The 21,627-nt window shown below is 41.3% G+C and overlaps 2 protein-coding genes and 1 long non-coding RNA gene across 6 annotated transcripts in view; 1 reads left to right on the forward strand and 2 right to left on the reverse strand.

Moving 5' to 3' along the window:
• The window catches only part of MAP3K20 (mitogen-activated protein kinase kinase kinase 20), an 88,722-nt gene extending 87,737 nt beyond the window's left edge, over positions 1-985 (reverse strand). For 2 of the 3 annotated variants that reach the window (XM_053947082.1, XM_053947081.1), the window contains exon 1: positions 757-985. The gene's annotated coding sequence lies outside the window, so the exon portion shown is untranslated. The remainder of the gene's footprint in view (positions 1-756) is intronic. The other variant, XM_053947083.1, reaches the window with a different exon arrangement.
• Positions 986-1,032: 47 nt separating this feature from the next.
• Positions 1,033-19,848, forward strand: LOC128790405 (uncharacterized). The gene is made up of 3 exons (XR_008431741.1): positions 1,033-1,226; positions 11,800-11,909; positions 18,622-19,848. It is a non-coding gene; the product is annotated as an uncharacterized LOC128790405 (long non-coding RNA).
• Positions 10,752-21,627, reverse strand: part of RAPGEF4 (Rap guanine nucleotide exchange factor 4) — a 147,669-nt gene continuing 136,793 nt past the window's right edge. For both annotated transcript variants that reach the window (XM_053947078.1, XM_053947079.1), the window contains 2 exons: positions 13,565-13,619; positions 10,752-12,013 (listed from right to left, as the gene is read on the reverse strand). In XM_053947078.1, the coding sequence (XP_053803053.1) occupies positions 11,886-12,013; positions 13,565-13,619 (183 nt within the window). In that variant the 3' untranslated portion in view covers positions 10,752-11,885. The remainder of the gene's footprint in view (positions 12,014-13,564; positions 13,620-21,627) is intronic.

Below are 21,627 nucleotides of genomic sequence, written 5' to 3' on the forward strand. Positions count from 1 at the left end.
CTCTGTCGCTAAAACTCCCATCAGAGCATGCTGGATACAGGGCAATAGATAGCTCACACACACGCGCTTAATAAAAGACCATACTGCTGGAAACGAGCTAACTTAAGCAAACACAGCAAAACCAAAGAACTACAGCTTACTTAAAAAAAAGGAAAAAAAAAAAACAAAAACCAGAGGGAATAAAAGTCACATCTCAACCCGACGGATTTTATGCCCAAAACAACAGCAAAATGCAGCAGGTACGCTGTATTTGAAAGACGTTCTAAGGAGCGCAGGGGTGGCTAAGCGCAGCAGCCCCCGGCCGCACGCCGGCTGCCCATGTCCCGCTGCCCGCGCCCACGGACGGCAGCCGCCGGCAGCACCTTTGGCGCGCCGGGCCGTCCTGCCCGGGTGTCGCTCGGCGGACGCCGCTCTGCCCTGTCCTGTCCTGTCCTGCTCTCCCGGCGGGGCACGGCTCCTCTACCGACCCCCGTCCCACTGCGCGGCCAAGCGTGAGCGCCGCTGACCACGGGGGCGTTTGGCCGGCGCGGCGGGACCAAGGCGACGCAAGGTCAGGCCGTGTGCCCGGCCGGCCGCCTCCCTTCACAGGGCTTCTGAAGTTGCTTCAGCACGGGGAACATCAAACCCGGAGGGGACACCCACGGCCCGGCCCGGCTCGGCTCGCTGCCCGCCGCCTCCCTCCGCCCAGCCGAATGCGCACCCACCGCGTCGCCACCCCAAGCGCGGCCTCGGCGGGGGGCGCTTCGCCGTCCTCACCTTTCCCGAGGGGCTCCGGGCTGGCGGGACCCGAGCGGTGCCGATCCCGGAGCCGGCGAGGTAGGCTACAACCGGCGCGACCGCGTCTCCCGCTCCGTCCCCCGCGCTTCCGGTTGGTGCCGGGAGCTGAAGCCGCCGCCGCCCCCGCACCGCCTCGCACGGCGCCACCCCGCGCTCCGCGCCGGGCCCAGCGGGGAGGCGCGACCGCTGCTGGCTCAGGGGTGCGGGCGGCGCGGTGCCCTGCCTGTAGGGGGCGCGGTGCCGGGCAGGGCGGTCGGTGCCGGCGCGGAGCGGCCCCTCGGGCTGCGGGGGCGGCGGGCGGAGGCGAGCGTGGCCCCCCCGCCCTGGGACACGAGCGTTGGCGTACGGCGCGCGTGGCCCCTCACGGCCTGAGCACTCTGCGGTGCGGCTGGCGTGAGGCGAGCGGGACGGAGCATCAGCTTCTCAGAATCACAGAATCGCTGACTATGGTAAGTTGGAAGGGATCCGCAAAGACCATGAAGTCAACTCCTCGCCTTGGACAGGACATCTCCAAGAGCCACACCATGTGCCTGAGAGTGGTGTCCAAACGTTTGTTGAGCTCTGTCAGGCTTGGTGCTGTGACCACTTCCCTGGGGAGAGAGACCGCTTCTTCCCTGGGGAACCTGTTCCAGTGCCCAACCCCACACTGTGTGAAGAACCTTTTAATAATATCCAATCTAAATCTTCCCTGACACAACTTCAGGCCATTCCCTTGGGTCCTGTCACTGGTCATCACACAGAAGAGTCAGTGTCTGCCCCTCTGCTTCCCCTCATGAGGAAGTTGTATCTTCAATGAAGGTCTCCCCTCAGTCTCTCCAGGATGAACAGACCCAGTGCCTTCAGCCTCTTCTCACACAGCTTCCCCTCAAGGCCCTTCACCATCACTGTTGGCTTCCTTTGGACACTCTCTAAGAGCTTTATATCTTTCTCATATTGTGGTGCCCAAAACTGCCCCCAGCACTCGAGGTGAGGCCACACAAGTCCAGACCAGAGTGGGAAAATTACCCTTGCCTAGCTGGCAATGCTGTGCCTGATGTACCCCAGGACAGGGTTGGCTCTCCTGGCTTGGACTGCCCAGGGAGGTCAGCCTCTGGCAAGAGTGGCTGTTTACTTATTGGTCAGCTGTGCCAAACTTGGGAAGAGCCTCTGCACTGAGCAGGGCCTATTCTCTCGAGTGTTTCCACTGGAAAAGTGTAGCCCAGCCACTGCCGGTGGAGGGAATCCAGGCATGGGGATGCACTGCCATGGCCACAGCTTTGGAAGCACAAGCTTCTTCCTTCCAGGGTTCCTGCTTCTGTGATAGGTAGTATGGCTCAATTTTTTACCAAAATGACCAGATGAAGGTAACAAAAAAAAAAACAAACCTGCTTTGTTTTCTTGTGCCATGGGGGCTGGGATGGTGTTTTCCCAAGATGCAGCATATTTAAGTCCTGGGTATCGCTTGGGATTGCCATGATGCTGTGGGTGAGGGTTTTGGAGGTCTCAAGGAATAGGAAGGGAGCAGGTTTGCTCCTACAGCCAGTCCTCCTTTCAGGAATATGGAAGAGGAGAATTTGACTGGCAATTTTAACCCCCCCATCATTCATACATATTCTCTGCTGCCAAAGTCAGAGATGAAACAGCCATAGAGACCACTTGTTATCCAAACATCTTAATGGCTTTGAGATATTCTGTTGTTGAAGAAAACTTTTTGCAAATAGAATCATCTTATTACTGTTTCAATAAGACAACTTACTGGTGTCACACTTAAAGGAAGAGACTCAAAAGACTTGGGGAGCAAACAATTTTCCCACTTCAAGAGTAGGAGTGCAGAGTCTGCACCAGGCAATGTGTTAACACACCACTTGTTTAAATCTCTAATTGCACCTGCTCTAGTAGAGGACAAGTAGGAGAAAGCAAAGAAGTTGGCACAAGGACTGTCCAATCCCGGTGCTACACTGTTGTGACGCTGAAACTATTACAACAAGGTTTTTAGCATGCATTTTGGGGTTTGTACTCTTTCTCCCCTCTGGCTAGTGAGACTGTATATTTTCAAGTTGTTTTTCCATTATCAATACAATTAAATTAAAAATAGCTAGAAAAGATCATAAACCAGTGTAATGGCAATTTCTTAAGTGTATTGGCTTACTGTATAGAACAGTGAGCCAACACATTTTCCCTCCTTTCTGAGGCAGCAAACTCAAACAGAGAAACTCAAAAGTTACCTCTAGAGAGCTCAATCCTAATCGCAGTCTTCTTCAATTGATGTAGGACAGGCAAAAAAAGAAAATCTTTAAAAGCTAATAAAAGTTATTGTAAAGCCACAAAAATTGGCAAAGGATAAAGGCAGTTCTAGCAACTTTTAACTCAATTTTAGAGTTGAAAAGACTCATATGAATTGTCTCTTTACATCTCATTACAGGTTGTGTAATGATGTCTCACCACGTTTCAACATGGAAAATACAGTGTCATGCATATGTCCAGGTGGTTTAAATCATCCTGCCTGCCAAAAGCACAAGGCACAGCCCTGCCCTGCCTGTTGAGCCCTGCTCCTTCTGCTGCGCTGCCCACCTCACCTTCTGCCAGCATGGTGTTTGCACGGCTGCACAAGGGAATTGGGCTGTGCAGGAGAAGCTACTGCAGAGAAAACAAATCAGTTTTCACTCAGAGCAGAATGCAGGTCATCAGGCAATTGCACAGACTTGTGCCAGCACAAAAGCAGGAAAGGAGCAAGGGCTGATAAAAGCAGCTGAGAGGGGATGGAGCCTGGAAGTGCTTTTTTAGCAGTGTGGTGGTTTATGCCAGCTTAAACTGTATGTGAAACTCTAGACACAGATAATTTGGAGGTGGACACCTGCTCTGTATTTTTCAATTCTCCTTCAAGTCTGGCCCAGAGTTCATCTCAGGCTTAACACAGAAGTTTCTTTGAAGCACGGCTGCTTCTTTGGTTGCTATGGCTTGCTTCCATTTCTAGATTAAAAAATTGGCCAGAAAACATGGTGGGAGTCAAGCCCAGATATACTGGGAAGGTTGTACACACTGCTGTAGGACATGTAGCACTAGTGTATGCTAGTGTTAATCTAGCTAGTTTGATCAATGTTAGCTGTAACTACATGGTGTCATTAGGTTTATGCCATTTGTTCCATCAGGTTTGTGATCTGAAGAGGTGAAAAATGGCTCACCTGAAAGCCCTCTCTACATTATTTTTGCTTGCTTTCCAGAATGAAATACGTGCAGGTGTGTCTACACATGCTGCAATCACGCACCTCTGCAGTTACACCCCAAAACATAACTAGCAGGATTGGTTTAATGACTAAAAGACAACTTGCATGACAACTGCTAGCCAAAATAAGCTGCCTTTTCTCTTTCTGGATGATAGCAAGTGGAAAATCTAAGGAATTGTCTTTGGAATTGGCTCAGAAGCGATCTTGCTATTCCTGGTGTACATGAGGAGGTGAGTGTACACCCACAAACACCAGCATGATGCTACATGCAGTCCCCATGCTCGCACAGCCCAGACCGTGATTCCCGTTTGCTTCAGCAGCCCAGTCTTTGGTGTCCTGTCAGAAATGGCTTCTTCTTGTCCTTCATGGGAAATGAAACAAGAGCTTGTACCAACCATCATCCACCTATGAGATCCATCTTTGTTGTTGTTTTCTTACCTGTTGTTTTTTAATTTTTTTTATTTTTAAATAAGGATTTTATGAAAGTGCCTATATGGTATATTTAACATGAAATTATAAATATACTATTAAATATCAATTAATTGTAAAAATATTAAGCACAAAATTATTTAACATAGACCAGAATGATTAAATACAGACATGTGGCAGAATATGCTTGTGTGCAATGGGTGTGGATCAAGTACCTGCTTTGTGCAAAATGGTTTTCACTGGCAGGTTACAGCTTGTACACTGTCTTTTGATCAGGCATGTGTTCAGTATAAAAAGAACATGTAACTGCTACAAAAATGTCAATATAATTAGTAATGAGATAGCCATGAGATAGCAAAATATTAACAAGAAATCCAATTCTTGATTGTTTTACAAGAATGGTTTTCTTATCTTTTTCTGGCACCACATTTTTTAGCCGATCATTATACTCAGCTGTAATCCACTCACTAGTACTCTGCTCAGCTACCATTTCATTACATACTTTTAATTGTATATATATATATAGCTCAATAGCTCATACTCCTTCTTATATTAAATTTTCTGGTCCAATGGACTTAATTTGTTGTTCTAATTTTGGCAGATTTTTTTCTCTAAAATGTAATACAGCTTAACACTGTTTTCTTTGTTTTAGAGCTGTACTGAATTTATTGTAGCTGTGCCCATTTGTGTTTTCTAAGCTCCCCTGAAGCAACAGTCCCTTCATCTCTCTAAATTTTTTTCCAAATACATTGCTCGGTCACAGAGAGTTTGGGGAGAGGCAGGCACAATTCCACCACCTTTGAGGACCACCAAAGGAAAATAACAACACAGAACTTTCAACAAATGATTTAAAGTATACTGTCATATTTTCTTTATTAAAAACAATTATTAATATTTATGTCATTTACCTTTCTTCTAAAGTAAATTCAGGTACTGGAATAATGAAAATTTTGGCCACCATTGGCAGAGAATTGGTTTGAATTACAAAGAAAATATTAACTCCTTTTAATGATGTACTGTAGTATACACTAGCTTACATTTTTTGTTACTTACTTAATCCACTGGACATTAATTAGAAACAAATCTGTCTATTTGACATCTCATATTTTTTCTCTTTGTATTTAGAGATTAAATAAGACTAGAAAATGTCCATAATATTAGACTGCCTCAGAAAAGCCATTACTGTAGATAAATCTGTTTAGCTGTATCATCTCAGTCCCTTTTCCTGTGATTCCAAATAGAGGTAATCAACTCCCCCAAAACACAAGCACAGTTATTAACAGTTTCTAGTTATGACAGGAAGGAAACAAAAATCCCTGTAAACCTATAACTAGTTTCTGGCAACAGTGCTAACTGATCAGGAGCACCACAAAAGAGTTACATGCCAGACAAGAGGAACAGGAGAAACACTAGGGCAGGAATTACAAATGGAAGGAAATGTTGTATTTCAAACAGACACTAGACAGCAACCTGCCAGTACTGCAGCCCTCAAGGGTCAGTCCTACAGAGAATGAGGACATCTAAAGAAAACCCAAGGCAAAACTGTCTCTCTGTTATCTGAGAACATCCACAATGCTGCTGACAGTAGTCCTGTGCAGAAATAATGTACACCTGTGAAAAAACACAAAGAGTCGGCAAATACAGATAGCAGGTTCACTTGCTGGCTCGGACAGCATCTGAAGAAAGAACTATTTAAAAACACAAGAGGTGGTGTTATAATGAGGAAACCATGGAGAGCAGAAAGCTTATGATTATTGACAGAAGTTGATAAAGAAATGGATTATTGTCTGATAGGATGTTGGAATATCTACTGCTACCATTATCCTACGTATCTTTATGTAAATTTCCTTTAATTGAGGTATTCATTTACAATCATTATTTTCATTGGTAATGTGCTTTATTTGCATTTGAAAGCAAAAAGAAGAAAAAAATTAAACACAACTGGCTGACCCCTACCATGTGAGTAAGGGTTTGCTTTTTTGTCACTCTGACCCAAATGGATTAGGGCCAGGAAATAAAGGTCAAGCTCTTACCAGTACCCCCATGTGTCTCATTTTTATTACATGGACTTTCCAAGAAAAATATTCCAATTTGCATCAGTAATTATTCATTCTTTATGCATTATCATGTCAGTTTCTGAGTTTATTTTGAATTCAGAAATTGCCTTTGAGTTCCAGGCCTATTAAAAAGCAACCCTTTGTGAAATACCCTTCAGCAGTTAGATGTGATAGATTTTGTAGCTGTACATGCTCTTTTTTCCCTTTTAAGAATTTCCCCTTCTTCAGCAGTCCCCTCATCACTTGAGTCATAAACCGCCAAGACAGTGGTTGGATTATGCTCCTTTGTGGATTTGCAAATTGCTGCCTTAGTTAGAAGATGTCTGAGGGCTGTAATTGCTAAAGCAGTGCACAGGGCAGGTGGGGTTGGAGGCAGTCTCTCCGTGCTGTTGGATAGCATGAGGTACAAGCATGCAGCGCCGTACCCTGCGTGCTCCTCTAACGCTGACCACAGCGAGAAGCTTGACGTCAGGTTTTAGCCACCAGCCACATCAGAGAGCTCCTTGTTCTGTGGGAATTGGTTTGGGGCAGTGCTGCACCTTTCCAAGAGAGGAGGCAGAAGGGTGAGGCTCCCCTCCAGCCTAGGGCTGCCCAGCCCTACCACACTGCAATGGGGAGACATCTAGGGGTGCCAGGGGTTCCATGGGCACAGCTACAGCTCTGGACGCAGAGCTCCAAAGATAAGCTGCTAAAGAAGTTTCTGGTTTCACAATTTTAATGGTAACTTTTTAATCTGGTCATTATTTTCTTTGATTGCTAATACCTTGACCTCTGGTGACAGCTGCTGCTTATGCCTGCTAAACTTTAATGCAGGCTACAGTAAAGAACATTATGATTATTTGAAAAGGCAGAGTGTAATGCATTTCAGATTAACAGTGAAAGAAAAGCTATTGAAGTTAGAGGTTCACTTTGCTATATCACTCTATGCTGCTTTCCTTATTATCAGTACAAAAAATGAAATGAGAATAGCACATCTTTTAATTTCCTTCTACTATTACCTCTTGATTTGCATTCAGAGCTCCCAAAAGAAATACTGCTGAATTCAGAAGTAGTCTATTTAAGCTGCATGGTGTTTAAAAATTGCTGGAAGAGGTTAAGGTGCTCTATATTATGCAGTTGACCTTACTAAGAAGCTGTGTTAACAATTTAGATTTATAATTTTGTTAAATTTTTTTCCCAAGCAAAATTCATTATCTCTTTTTGTACCCCTGAAGGTTAAATCTTTTGATTTCTCTCTAACTTATTTTTTAAGATTTCTAAATTATATTTAAAGTTCTTGTACTTAAAAGGTTGCTTTGCCAATGTCTCTGAAAAGAAGCATTTTGTTTCTGTCTCTCTTTGTACCTGGTCTGAAGAGACTGTGTGCCCTCACAATATTTTACCTAGGAAGAAAGAACCCAAACCCTCATCTACAGAGTCCTGCAAATACATTTGAATTCTTTTATCTGTCACTATTATATCTTCGTGGCTGACTGGGTTTGAACAAGATGTCCGTAGAAAATATTTTGAATCCTGCCTTTACCAAACAGTTGTAGCCTTCTGGTGTGCAGGATTCAAGCTTCCCTGGATTTAACCTTTCTTCCGTGCTTTTGTCAGCACTGGGCTGTCATTGAGAAAAAGAAGAAATCCTAACAAATTAACAAGAGTGACAAGAGTGAAACGTGCCAGGGTAGGGAGAGCTGTACCCTGTGGCTCTTTAGGCTCTGCAGCCCTAAACAGAGGTGTTTGTGTTCTCTACTGCTGCCTGAGCAAAAAAAGGCCAGTGGTGGAACCCTGTAATGCAGAACATTTTCCAAAATGCCCAAGGTGTCACCACCCTGGCTCAGTGGTCCCCAGCAGTGGATATCTATTATGGACACCGCCTCCTGGTCATATCTCATCTGAAAACTCATACTACAGTTATGACTCTGCCAGTAAATAAAACAGGACCAGGAGCTCTGGGCCCTGAGGCCAAGCAGCAGGGACCAGCCATATCAGCACTGTATGGCCTGTGACCCTCAGGCATAATCATCCTGATTAGGATTTAGAACAGGTTTATGTTGGTTCAGCCTGCAGTGTTGCAGTGAGGAGGGGGCTGTGCTGTAGTGTTTATGCAAGTGGGTGTGATGGAGGTGCAGAGCACCTTGGGTCCCACTGGAGGACTGTGGGGGTGGGACAGAGACAGGACAGACAGCTCTGTAGTTTCCTCTGGAAATGGCCCTGCTGCATGATCCCCCATAAGTAACAGCTGGACACTCTCCTGCAGGGGTGGCTGGCATGGACCAAAACCAGGTCAAGCGCTGCACCTAAAACAGGATGGACCATAAGCAGAGTGGTGCTGGGGATTGCCCAACTCCCTGCAGCCAGGCCTGCAGAGCTGTCTGAGAGTCAGCAGCAAGGCGGTGCCCTCAGTGAAGCAGGAACAAGTTGTGACTCGCAGCTGCAAGCACAGGGTGAAGTCAGGATGGATGTTTTGACATTTCAGTGTCTCTTGAGTTCCTATTCATTCTCCACTCTAGTGCAACAGTCGCTTAGACTTCCTACAGCTAAAGCAATATATTGACAGCTGCCTTCCTGTTGTGAAGTCAACACAGGGAGCAAGGGAAGTGCAGGACAGATCCTAGAACCAGAAGGTAGTTTTATTCATCTAATCGCTAGGTATTTAGACAGTGATTAGAACCATAGCAACTGCCTGAGCCACTTGAATGAGTCAGATACAGAGATAGCAACACTTGTTATTTATACAGCACCCTTTATTGGAAAATTAAAAAAAAGTCAGATACCTGTTTCATTGAGTAGGTAAACTGCATTCATTTGTTGATATGGAGGTGCCATAAAACCTCTCCTTCTATCACTGGGATACGACTACATGATAGAGACTGTTGGCAACAAATAAGTAAAACAGTTGGAAGTTCTAAAGAAAAAAAGAATAAACCAAGGGGATAAAAACATGCTAAACGGATGAAGAATTGGTCTATACACAGAGCCAAGCCAAAACTTGGCAGCTTTATAAACCAGCTAACACAGAAATAAATGAAAGGACAAACAATAGGAACAAACCTGGAACAAATAAAAGCATGAACTCAGAAATGTTACCAACTGATTGCAAAGATAAAAATGCTTGAAGTAATTGTGTCCCTGTAGTTTATTCTACTGCATACTTTGCTTCTGGGAAGTTTCTGTATCTGAAAAAGCCATATGCAGTATATTCGTTGAACAGCACAAATTGAAACAAATATTTCTCACTTGAAATACCAAGACACAAATTTGTCTCTATATATTAGCTGGTTTTCCTCTGAATCATCTTGAACTTCTAGTCAGACAGCAAAGTTAAATTATTTCATCATGCTGCAGAATATTTCTTAAGTGTGTAATTCTTTCCATTGCAGAATGCAGGTACCAAGCAGATTGTGGTTCTGTGTCAGCATTTCCCCAGTGTCTCTCAGCTTTTGCAGCATTTATATTTTTACTAAAAGAATGTAATTATTTTTAGAGATAAAAAATCTGTATTTGTATACTGATTTCACACAGTCCTGCTCAGTGCGAAAAATAATATGCTCTGCATCCAAAGCAAAATGTAGACTATATCGATGAGGTCATCTCTGAAGCTTAATTATGAGATAATAGTTGCAACTTCTAATTTCAGGCTTTATCAGTTTTATGACATCCAGCTTCACAGCACAGAACCAGTGTGAATGCAATAGGAAAGACTTTTGCCATTTGAACATCGTCATCTTGGCATGCACTTGGCTGCCATCTGGGCTTGCCCAGCAGTAGTACAGCCATCCCCAGGAGCATTCAGGAGGGGAAAGGGCACATGCCAGACCACCTCTCTCCTCATGGCTGCAGGCCCTGAGAGACCTCCCCGTGGTCATCTGTCATTGAACCCAGAGGTCTCTCAAGTGCCTTATTAGCCAAAGTCTTGAGTTTGCCAACCTGAGGTATAATCCTGCCCAAGATAAGGTTACTTGTAGTGCTCACATTAGTGACTGAGCAGGACAAATTATTTAGATAGCTAAAATTAAGAATCCCTTCTTTATTTTAAACCCTTCCAATTCAAATGTTTTCTCCTGAGAAACAAATGAGCTAACGAGACCATGGTGTTGCATCACTGACTGTCATCCCCCGTGGCAGGGATGGATCTGGCTGGCTTTAATCTCATTGTCCATCTCTCAGTGCGTGAAGGCCAACTGCGGGTTTGAGGCCCAGCAAATGACAAGCCAAGTTTGATATATCAGCCAATTAGTAGCATTGGTATTTATGCAGGAATGAAGCTGAAAGTGCAAATAAGGCCAGTGACTAAACCTTTCCAGCAATTACATTTAATAAGGTACTTCATGTTATTTACAGAAAAGATATATCACACAACTTCTACATGTAAATGCACAGAGTGTGAAGACAAAAGCTGTACTCTCGTAACATGCTAAACAAAATAAATAAACCAGAATTATTTTGGCACAGTAACTATTACATAAATAAATATTCTAGAACATAATGAATTGACATTTATTTACAGTCTACTGAAAGTGCAAACAATTGGCTGAAAATTAAGATATTTGTAAATGTGTAAGACCAGAAAATGTGTTAACCAGCCACGATTAATTCTAGCTGAAATTTAAGGTTTTAATGTCCAGGAAAATATTCTCTTGAAATCCATTTGTGCATATTGTGCTCTTTTTGAACCAGTCCTTTGCTACCTTTAATGCTATTGATTTTAACGACCTTATTTTTTAACTGAATTTTGTAAAAACTTGATTGGTAGTTTAAAAAGAAGGAAGTAAAATGTAAACACTGATTAATCTATTTATCATTCAAAATATTTTCAGTCCTGTCAGTTTTCTGAAATGGCCACACTGCTTGTAGTAGTAGACAGTATGATTAAGACTAGGAATTTTTCTTAGTATTTATTGTATTTAAAATGGAAATATTTGCAAGTCTTCTCTGAATGGAACTACACCTTAGACCACGCTTGAACCTACATTATTTCATCAGATCCTTACATCTATCTTCTATTGAGGTCAACAGTAGCTGAGCAAGCTAAACTGACGATCAGTTTTGGTCCTGACCTGAAGCGTAAATCATAAAATACAGATTCTTAATTAGGGAGAAGGACTCACTACCTACCTTAGAACTGTTAAAAGCTTTTGTGCATTTCCCACTAACTATTCTATCTATGTGGGTTTTTTTAATCCATATGAGATATCACTTACTACACTTTAAGATGAATTAACAGTTCACAACATGGCCACCCATATACCTACAGTGCATACATTGTTCCTCAGCCAAAGTTCTCCAGCAGGCTGGTACATTGTGCGTTGCCTAAGACCTTATGGTATGTTTTTGCTTATTTGTAGTGGCAGTGCAGTAGCAGAGAAAGTGAAGTTCTTAACAAGTGACCTTGAGAGGATAAAAGATCGTTTCTCATCATTGCTTCAAATGTTTATGCTCGGCGCGGTTCCAGTCGGTGAGACATCTGTGATAAAGTTCTCTGGTTGTCAATCACATTTAATTGCCGCACGTAGCTCCGAACATCCTGATGGTTTTTATTAGTTAGGGCTGCATCAGGATCTGGTGAAAGAGAAATTATGTAGGATTGATACACGTAAATGGACAAATGCCTGAACAAAATGCACAACTCCTTACAAGCTGTCACAGGAAAGACTAGATCCTGGTGAGTTAAAAAGGAAATATTTAGAAATTGCTCTCTTTGAAACCTTTTCTCGGTATCTGATGGTCTTTCTGGTTACTACCCCCACAAATTAACTTTTCTTTTGGACATCCTTGTCTACATTTACTAAAATTGATGGTCCTTGGTTACAGTTTTAGAAATCACCTTATCAGTCATTAGCTATATATTATACAGCTAACAAGTACAATTTAAAGCTGCCCATTTGCTTTTGAACCAGCAACTTTAACAGATTCCAAATGATGTAATTGATTTAAGCCTCTTTTCATGCAATATTCTCATTTCTAGCTCAGTACTAAATATTTGTAACAATGTAATGTTTAGTGGCTGCCCCATTCAAGCCTCAGAATTTACTACCTGTTTATATTACTTAACCACATTATACCTACTTCAGCAGCAGTTATGGAATACTACTAAGTTAAATTCTAAGTATCTTCAGCCCCACAGGGAACAGCTTACAGTGTAATGTAATATGTGTTAGTTAACTTAAATTCAACTAAAAAATAATACTGAGGCATCTACATTACATTACACATACACACACACACAAACCATGGAATTTAGATCCAGTAGATCTATATACTGACATTTTGTTATATCATGAATAATGAAAATCTGCTTCTATTTCTAAGTATGTGGAGGTCTCACCAATGCTTAATACATCAAAATTAAAGACACAAAGCCAGAAAAACCTGGATTGTGGATGAAAAAAAATATCTTTCTTAATTTCTACAGTTCTACAGAAATTTCTACAGATCTTCTACAGCTAAGCTTTGACTCATATGGAAAGAAACTATTTTTCTAAAAATATAGTTTTATATTATTTATTCTGTTTATTATGTTGTTTGAGAAAGAGGAAGGGTGCTGTGAGTCAAAATGGATGAAGTGCTGAGGAAATGCCCATGTGACTGAGACTGACAATGCAGCTCGATGGGATGAGACCCACAGAGAAGCCTGTTTGACCATACAGCTCTGTCATCTTACATGGCCTCAAGGAAGTTCTAGTAATTATACTGACAAACAGGTTTTAAATTCACTGCCTTATGCAGTTATGTCATTTGTAAAGGCCATGTCTCCAGACTGGTTTCATATTAAAACAGCATTTATCCAAGCAAATATCTGTGTGCTGCTGCCTGCTAGACTTATTTCAACCACTTCTGAATCCAGTGTCTAATTTCAACTGGCTCTAATCTGAGAGATGGGTAGAGACCTCACAGATATTTAGCTTTTTCACATGCATGGAAAAGAGATAGAGGAGAAAGGGTTTATTAGAGCTTCCTGAAGGATATTTCATCCCATGAAACATCACAGTATCCAAAAATGGAAGAATCACTGCAAAGCAGGCTCTTCAGTTCTGGTACACACAGAATTAGTTGTAATTACTGTAGCTACTGATGATAATGCTGACAGTACAGATGTTGTAATACACTTACTGAAAGACTGGCTTCTGCAGAATTTCACTGTCCTGACAGTGTTGGCAATCATGCGCTGGAAGGAAAAGATGGGATGCAATCAGAGAACAAGAACTGTATTTCATCATCATTCACAAAGCACCTAACTGTGCCTGAGTGTGAAGACACATGCCAATAAAAGCAGTCGTATGAATGAAAATATAATTTTAATGCTGCTACTTTAATGTATAGGGTGTGATTTGCATTTACACAGGCTTTAAATAAGCATGAGTATAATTTACATGTGCTCAGAGAACTCCTTCCCTTGCTTGAATGCTGTAAAAGGCCCTAAGCAAGAATGAAAATCAGCCCCTTCAATGTGCATTCCTTTGATAACATCTTACCATATTAAAAAGTAAAAGGAATTCCATGGAGTATATACATGTTAATTTAAAGACTATCAGCTCCTAACAGCAAGGCCATTTCTAGAATATATTCAGCAATTAAAGAGCTTCCACCTTTTATATAAACTCGAGTTTAAAATGCAGTCCTCCTGGAAGATGACAGTGTAAATAAGCACATGAGGGTGATTCCACTGGCACAATGCTTGGTTCCCAGGTGAGAAGGCCACTGTCAGTACTGTGGCCTGCAGCCAAGTTTCATAAACAGACCTGTTACACATTGTTACTTTGCACAAGTGTATCTAACTCAATCTGAAAAGTGGATTCACTTTTTTTGGACCCTTCTACTGACAGTTCACAAAAAAAAAGCAGAAGTCACTTCTTGGCTGTGCTTCCCCTTCAGCAAAAAAGACATCATTTCATTCAATTCAGTTTCAATCAATACACATGCTGTGATAAATCAGATGTTATTTTACAGTAGTTTTTAAGAAAAGAAATCAAGGTTAGTCATACAGCAAAACATTAGTTCTGGACTGTAGAATTTTAACTGGTTTCTGTGATTAACACTACAGAAATAATACATCCACTAGTATGGAGCAGAATTAGTTGTTCTACATAATGTCAAATAAACTGAAACTTCAGCAGTTAGCTAGATAGTTTGATTCAATCCCTGTTATAAGGACAACATTTGTTTCAGTTTCTTTTGCTTAGGTTAAGAAAAAGCAGAGGAAGGAAATGCTGTTCCCCATCAGACTCCAATGTCGGTGTTCCAACACAGCTACATCTTCTAACGCAGCATACTCTCACCAGGCTGCTTCATACATTATGGAAATTTTGTGTGAGATTAACAAGCTAGTTACCCATAAGCTCTCAATAAATGGAATTATATATCTCTTACTAGTGAACAAGAAAGCCTGGGGCATATGCTCCTCTAAATTCATTATAATCTTAAATGAAATCACAATTATAATCTTAAATGAAAATGTTACAAATGAAATAAGCTTGTGAAATCTGTCATTCCAGAAGTGGGAAGCGCCAATGTAAGACATTCCTTACACACACAATGGACAATCTCAGACTTTTAATGTACTATCAAGCATACAAAAATGAGTTGGTTGATCGGCATAAGAAACACTATTGATCAATGACGTCCTAAATGTTTGTGGATTACACATTGTATTATCAAATGAAATTGATCTAAAATATGTTATTTCTAAAACACACTTTCCCAAAATATCTAGGGAATCTGGATATGGATCTGCTTATGTTGTTCCTAAAGTTATATGTATCTACATTTATAATTCAAGTAAGAGTAAATTTTATCCTACAGTAATTTTCATACCTCTTCAAGCCACTATTACTATGCAGATTCTCTAAGGCACTTACCTTGCAAACATTCTCACAGGTGCTTGCATTAAGCATGTGAATAAACTCCACTGACTTCAATGGAACCTCCTAAATACTCATGGTAACTGGGCCGAGACAGAACACACTGCATGTACAGTGTCAGTTTTTCAGTCAAAACCAACCAAATGTAAGTCAACACAGTCATATAAACATGACTGTTTCACACCTCTATGGCTTCATATTTGGCTCTGTTACGTGATGCTGCTATTTTGATTTATACCAGTTCAAAATATACTAATCTACAATAACTGTTTCAAGGAGAGATCATAAAGTTGAACTGCCCCAGCCAACACAATGAAGTTTCAAAACTGTCTAGCTTCAAAGGAAGCTTTGCTAAGAACACTTCATTTTTAGGAAGATAGCTAGTTTTGCTTGATGTGCTTTCTAGATGGATTGTTAATACACATCCTAATTTTTCATACCTGTAAGTGTTTAGGTTTTAAAGCCTCATCTCATAATAATCTTTGGAGCTATTATTATTTAGCTTCATATATGAAAACAGATTTATCAAAAAAAGTGTTCTTTTACTCTTTTTTCTCTTGTGGTGAGTTTGTTCTCAAAAAAAGCAGAATATCCAGAATAAATACTATCATGCAGTACTGTACTGAAAGAAAAATTATGGGTGTGTAGTGAACGTTTTTAAAAAAGCTTTTGCTATTTTCAAATTTGCCGTTATGTGAGCTCTTCTAGGCAAGGAATAATGGAAGTGGCAACAGACTTGTCTGACTTCTGGTTAAAGGCTGGTCTGCCTGGCTTCCTTCAGTTGGCTGAAAGACTTCATTTTAAAGGGTTCCTTTGCCTTTTTCTGAAGATGATGTGATTCTATCTGTACATTCAGAATTATCCTGGCAATGATGAAATACAAACCAATGAGGAAGTGGATGTTAAGGCTGAGTAAATGGAGAAACTGTGGCCCAAAGATAGCACAAGCCAATGGGGAGATTCTGAAGCATTATGTATCTTTGAAGAGCTCTTTTCACATTACTTTTTTTCCAAGTGCTGTTCTACTGTCTCATAATGTCTAATCTCCTAACAGTTCCTCTTTGTAAGGTACAAGTGAATAGAAAAACAGGTTATGAAACAAAAGTGAAATTTTCCTTCCCGAATCTCATAGATAAGTTAGATTGTCTTCTTTTGATGCAAGAAAACTGGAAATAGGGACAGAAAAAATGTTCAGATGTAAGTTTAATTGCCTGCTCCTTATAGTTTTTCTTCAAATAGAGGACTACCTCTAGTCAATGCCTGCAAAGATTAACCTCTGTTTAAGTGCTAAGCAAGACCACTATCAAAAAGCCATACAAACCTAAATTTAGATCTTTCTGAAATAGAACCAACTGCATAATATAACAAGTAATGGCTACTACCAGCATGCTGTGTGTACACAACAATACTCTTTCAAGTTTTACAGTTTGGAATTGTGGCAGCAGGCCAGCCCATTATCTTCTAATCCATTCCAAACACAGGTTGCTAAATATTATAAATATTCATAGATGCTATTGAAAACTACTAAGGGCTTTAGTCACACACTTTTTGCATAATCTTTATGTTCCAAAAATTAAAGAATGTTTGTCTTTTTTTTTTTTTGCATATGGATAAGAGTGTGAATTCCCTTTTGTTCATCTCCACAAAACCTGAAAACAAATATGCAAAAATTCTCTAATCCTCTTTTCGCACCTGAAGGGTGAAGAGGCTTGACAAAAGGAAGCGTCAGTGGTCAGCACCATGGCACTATGTTGTGCTGCCATGGCAGGTCAGCACTTTCAGAGCTTTTTCCTGACTTCTGCTCCCCCTACAGGTGTTATTCCTGAGATAATGCCGGGTAATGTCATATGGGGAAGGTGACACAGAAAGTAATCTTTGTTCAGGCTCTCTGAACAAAGATTTGAGAAATGGCACTGATAAAGTTCCCAATTAATTGCATCTTCCCTTTGTCTATGAATACAAAATTCTGTACTGGCAGTCAGAGTGCTATTAGGCAGCTGAGGTTTGGCAAAAAAATTCAGTAAGTGGTCAAGAATATGAAATATTGCCTGTCCCTAAGGAGAGTCATACGCAGTATTTTCCTCACTTTCCTCTCTCTTCTTTCCCTGCCAAGACCTAATTCTAGGAAAACGCTTGTAAATTTTTTCTAAATACATAGCTATAAAAGCAGTGTCACTTAAATGGCGTATATTGGCATGTACTGCAGGTTGTAGGTTGTTCTGTATCTGCTAAATCATACAGAGTTTACAGGAACTATTATTACTGGTGCTTTTTGGGTGCTTGCCTTCACCTGAGAAGAGGGTCATTCTAGATCACAAACTAATTGTGTTTGCTGCCTTCTGCCATCTTTGTATCTTTCACGTACTTGCAGCTCTCAAAATCTTCCCCACCTTCCAAACTAAAACTACAGTATTTAAAAAGCTTTGAAAGTTTTGCTCCTCTGTAATAAATACGTCTTCAGTTATTACATAGATGAGTCTTCTGAAGGCACATTTACAACTAACATGTACTGTCAAGTCACCAGGGGAGAAGAGATGTAGGTGGTTTGGTGTCATGTCATATATGCCAAACTAGAATGTACATCTGAGCAACACCATGGTAGAAACAGCTTGCAATCACTCCCCATCGGCTTCTTGCAGTGAGATAAGTAAAAGACATCCATTACTTTTCTTAAACCATGTCTTTTTTGCTATTGAAGACAAAGCCTTTTACTAAAGACTTACACTACAAAGACCAGTAATTTAGTAATTTTGCCTACTTATTGACAAATGCATAAATAATATTTTCCAGGCTGGATTTTAAGGCTTCATGCAATGGCATGAGTAAAGAGCACAAAGACAGTGCAAATACAAAGACTAAGAGCATACCTATTTCTGACATGTTCAGAACTGTTCACCCACATCTTGTACAAACCAAATGGGTCTGTTTACAAACTTCCCTCTTTACCCATAACTGTGGCTTTGCCACACGTGATTACTCTCTTCCCTGGATAGGTCTCCCTGTCCTCCCACTCCTCACAGCCTCCTCCAGATAAGGCATCTGTGGGGATCAGTGGATGGGGAAGGGGAAGAAAGAGCAGGCAGTCACAAAGGCAGCAGCAAGTAAAGCTCAGCAATGCTCTGCAGAGTGATGTCCCCTTACTACTGCCAATATCACTGTTCTGTCAGTCCACCACTGAAAAGATCAATATATAGGAAAGCATAGCAGGAAAAAATTGACTCAGTCTTTTTCTTTGTTAGCTTGAGTTGCTAAAAAAGACTAGGCTAATGTGGCTCAACACCATCTGTCTGTTTTTCCCTTCTTCTCTAGATAATTTTGTTCAATTTGAAAAAAGAACTCAGAGTTTTCAAACACAAGAAAGCTCCTACCAATTTTCTGTGAAAACAGATGGCTGTGGACAAGAGAAAGATTGTGTAAGTGCCCTCCTGTCTCCTTCAGGAAAAAGGCTGTAGTGCAAGTTCTTATGTTATGACAAAAGCCTATTCACACAGAATTCCCCAGCCATGAAGAAACAACACATGCCCCAGCCACAAGGAGAGATCTGAGCAGAGCTCAAGCAGCCATGAAACACAAATGTTTAGGAAACCAGGCCTTGCTGTTTCTGGCACTCAGGGAGCTCCTGGTTCAGACACTGCCTGACAGCTTCTGCATGTTTTAAGATGCATCATTTAATATAAATAATAACAGAAACATCATGAAACAGAAAAGATTTAAAGGAAGCTGTTTCAGCTGAAGAGATGCCACTAGAAAAAACTTCTACTTTTGGCTGCCAGTTACAGGAATAAAGTTGTCAGCAGCACATCAGCTGTCGGGATCAGAGCTCTGTGGTGAGAATGCAGATGCGATGCCAGAAGCTGTTCTCAGTTTCATCACTGGGCTTACATGGGAGTAGGAGGGACCCACCTCCTCCAGTGGCAAATGGCACCACCAGTGGCAACTACCCAGATATTTTTATTCATAAACTTCAGCAAACATAAAAGGAAACAATATTCCAAAGAAGCAAGATGTTTCAGAAACATCAGTAAGAGTGGCTCCCAGCAATACTCTAAGGAATCTCCATCTGCTTATGACAGAATCGTGCAGCACAACAAACAGAAAGAAACAACAAATGGCAAGACATGATTCCTGTGAGAAAATCTGGTTTCTACTTTTCTCCTGAAAATGGCAAAGAAACATCACAAAAACACCTTGGGCTTATACTTATTTAAAAGAGAGGATAATTTACCTGAGAGTTATCTGGCTGAGTGGTCTTGTCTTCACAGTTTAATATCTGGCAATTATGTGTGGATATGACAGTTTTAAGCTTAACGCAAGTAGGCGGCAGCGACTGAGGTTTAACAGTAAGCTTTTCTTCTTTGCTTGACCTGATGACACATGCAAAAAGCTAAAAACTGCCAGGTCCACAGTAGGATTTGAATGAATTATGTGGGTGGAATTTGAATACAGGTTGCTCTGAACATCTTTGGGTTGAGAAAAGCAGTAAAAGCACCATAGAAGCATGCAGAAGAGTGAAGAACAATAAAGATATACTTGCAGTAAGGCCTGGGGAAAAACCAGAGTGAGCTTTTTGGTACAGTACCAACCAAAGAAAGGCTTAGAACGCTAAAAAAGGAGAATGTTTCCCTTTCTGGTGAGTTGAGGAACATGAGACATAATACTGAATCCATAAGAAATATGCAGCATCAAAAATGCACTATCTGATCCTCACATTCCTCTCCTAAAAAGAAAATGATCAAAACTTAGATTACTGGTACTATATTCTTGCAGCATAAAATATTATTTAGAACTTTTGGGTGCTACTAGTAAACTCTTTTTCTAGGGGTAACATTCTTTTGAAGATAAGACAATTAGCAGACTATGGTAAAAAGGGCAGAACTGCAGCAACTTAGATATAGATCAGTTTAAGCTGCTATAAAATTCACTCTTGGCCTTGGAGTGCCAAATGTGGTACAGAGTGGTGTAGAACTATTCTTAAATGACAAGCCCGTGTTGAACTTCTGTCTATGGGAAGTGCTTACAGGAGAGCTCCTCCCTTCTGTAATGGCTTTCACACAAAATGAGGCATAAAGAGCTTGAAGCAGGAGCTCTGAGGCCAGTGGATGTACCAGCTCTTCTGGCTCAGGAGGTGCAAACAGGCCAAGTGAGGTGGACATGTTGGAGCTAGCCACAGAACCATGGCTGTGTTCATTGTTATAGCAATGCAGCTGCCATCCATTCCATTTGGAATTTTCCAGCCAAGTCTGAGATCCCTTTGTGTTCCCCAAAGTATTTACTATCTCTACTGTTAAATCTATACCCAATTACGACAGGCAATGCAGAAAAAAGTCCTTTTCTGCAGGTAGAAGTCTCAAGGCCTTTGGAAGGAGGTGGCAACACAGTCTGCATATGCAATTACAGAATGCCATTATTGCAAAGTGAGGTCAGGCCCTTACTCAGGCATTAGCACTGCCATTTACTTACAAAATGTCTCATCTTATTAAAGGGGTATTTTCACCCAAGAACAGAGGCTGTCCTGGAGCTACAGATTAAAATCTAACAGAATTCACTCAGAGTGATGATCATTTTTCTGTGAAGTTTTTTAAAGAGCTTAAAGTACTCCTTTTTTCCCCTCTGCAGTTATCAGTGCTCAGAGGGTCAGACAAACACCTCCACAGTGCAGTGGAAATAACTGGAGTTATGTAACTCCAGTGGAATGGAGTGGTTCTGATTACTGTACTACTAAGAACAAGCACATGTAGATGCCAGAGGAAATATGCTCTAGCATGGCTGCTGAATGGCTGAGAGGAAATGGCCTCAAGTTGTGCCATGGGAGGTTTAGATTGGATGTGAGAAAGAATTTCTTCACTTTAAGGGTGTTCAGGCATTGGAATAGACTGCCCAGGAAAGTGGTGGAATCACCATGCCTGGAAGTGTTCAAAGAGCACATGGACGTGGCACTCAGGGACAAGGTTTACTGAGGAACCCAGTGGTGCTGGGCTAAGAGTTGGATTCAGGGATCTTGGAGATCTTTTCCAACCTTAGTGATTCTGTGATTCTACTACTGACTGCCAGACCAATACATCAGGTTTGGTTTTCCTATGCAGATGCCATAGCTGGGTTTGGCTAATGCAGGTTCTCAGATACAGGTGTCATTAACCACACTAATGAGGAACATGACCTTAGCAACCAAGAAAATGTCTTCTCACTGCTGAGAAACTCAAGCTTCAGTTGAGACTTCTGCAATGGAAAGTTGCCTGTCTGCAGTTTTTGACAATGGTGTTTGAAATTATAACAGCTTAGGTGCAGGACTTATCTCAAATTTGAGCATACTCTTGC

Source organism: Vidua chalybeata, chromosome 7 (assembly GCF_026979565.1).
Source record: "Vidua chalybeata isolate OUT-0048 chromosome 7, bVidCha1 merged haplotype, whole genome shotgun sequence".
NCBI lineage: Eukaryota > Metazoa > Chordata > Aves > Passeriformes > Viduidae > Vidua > Vidua chalybeata.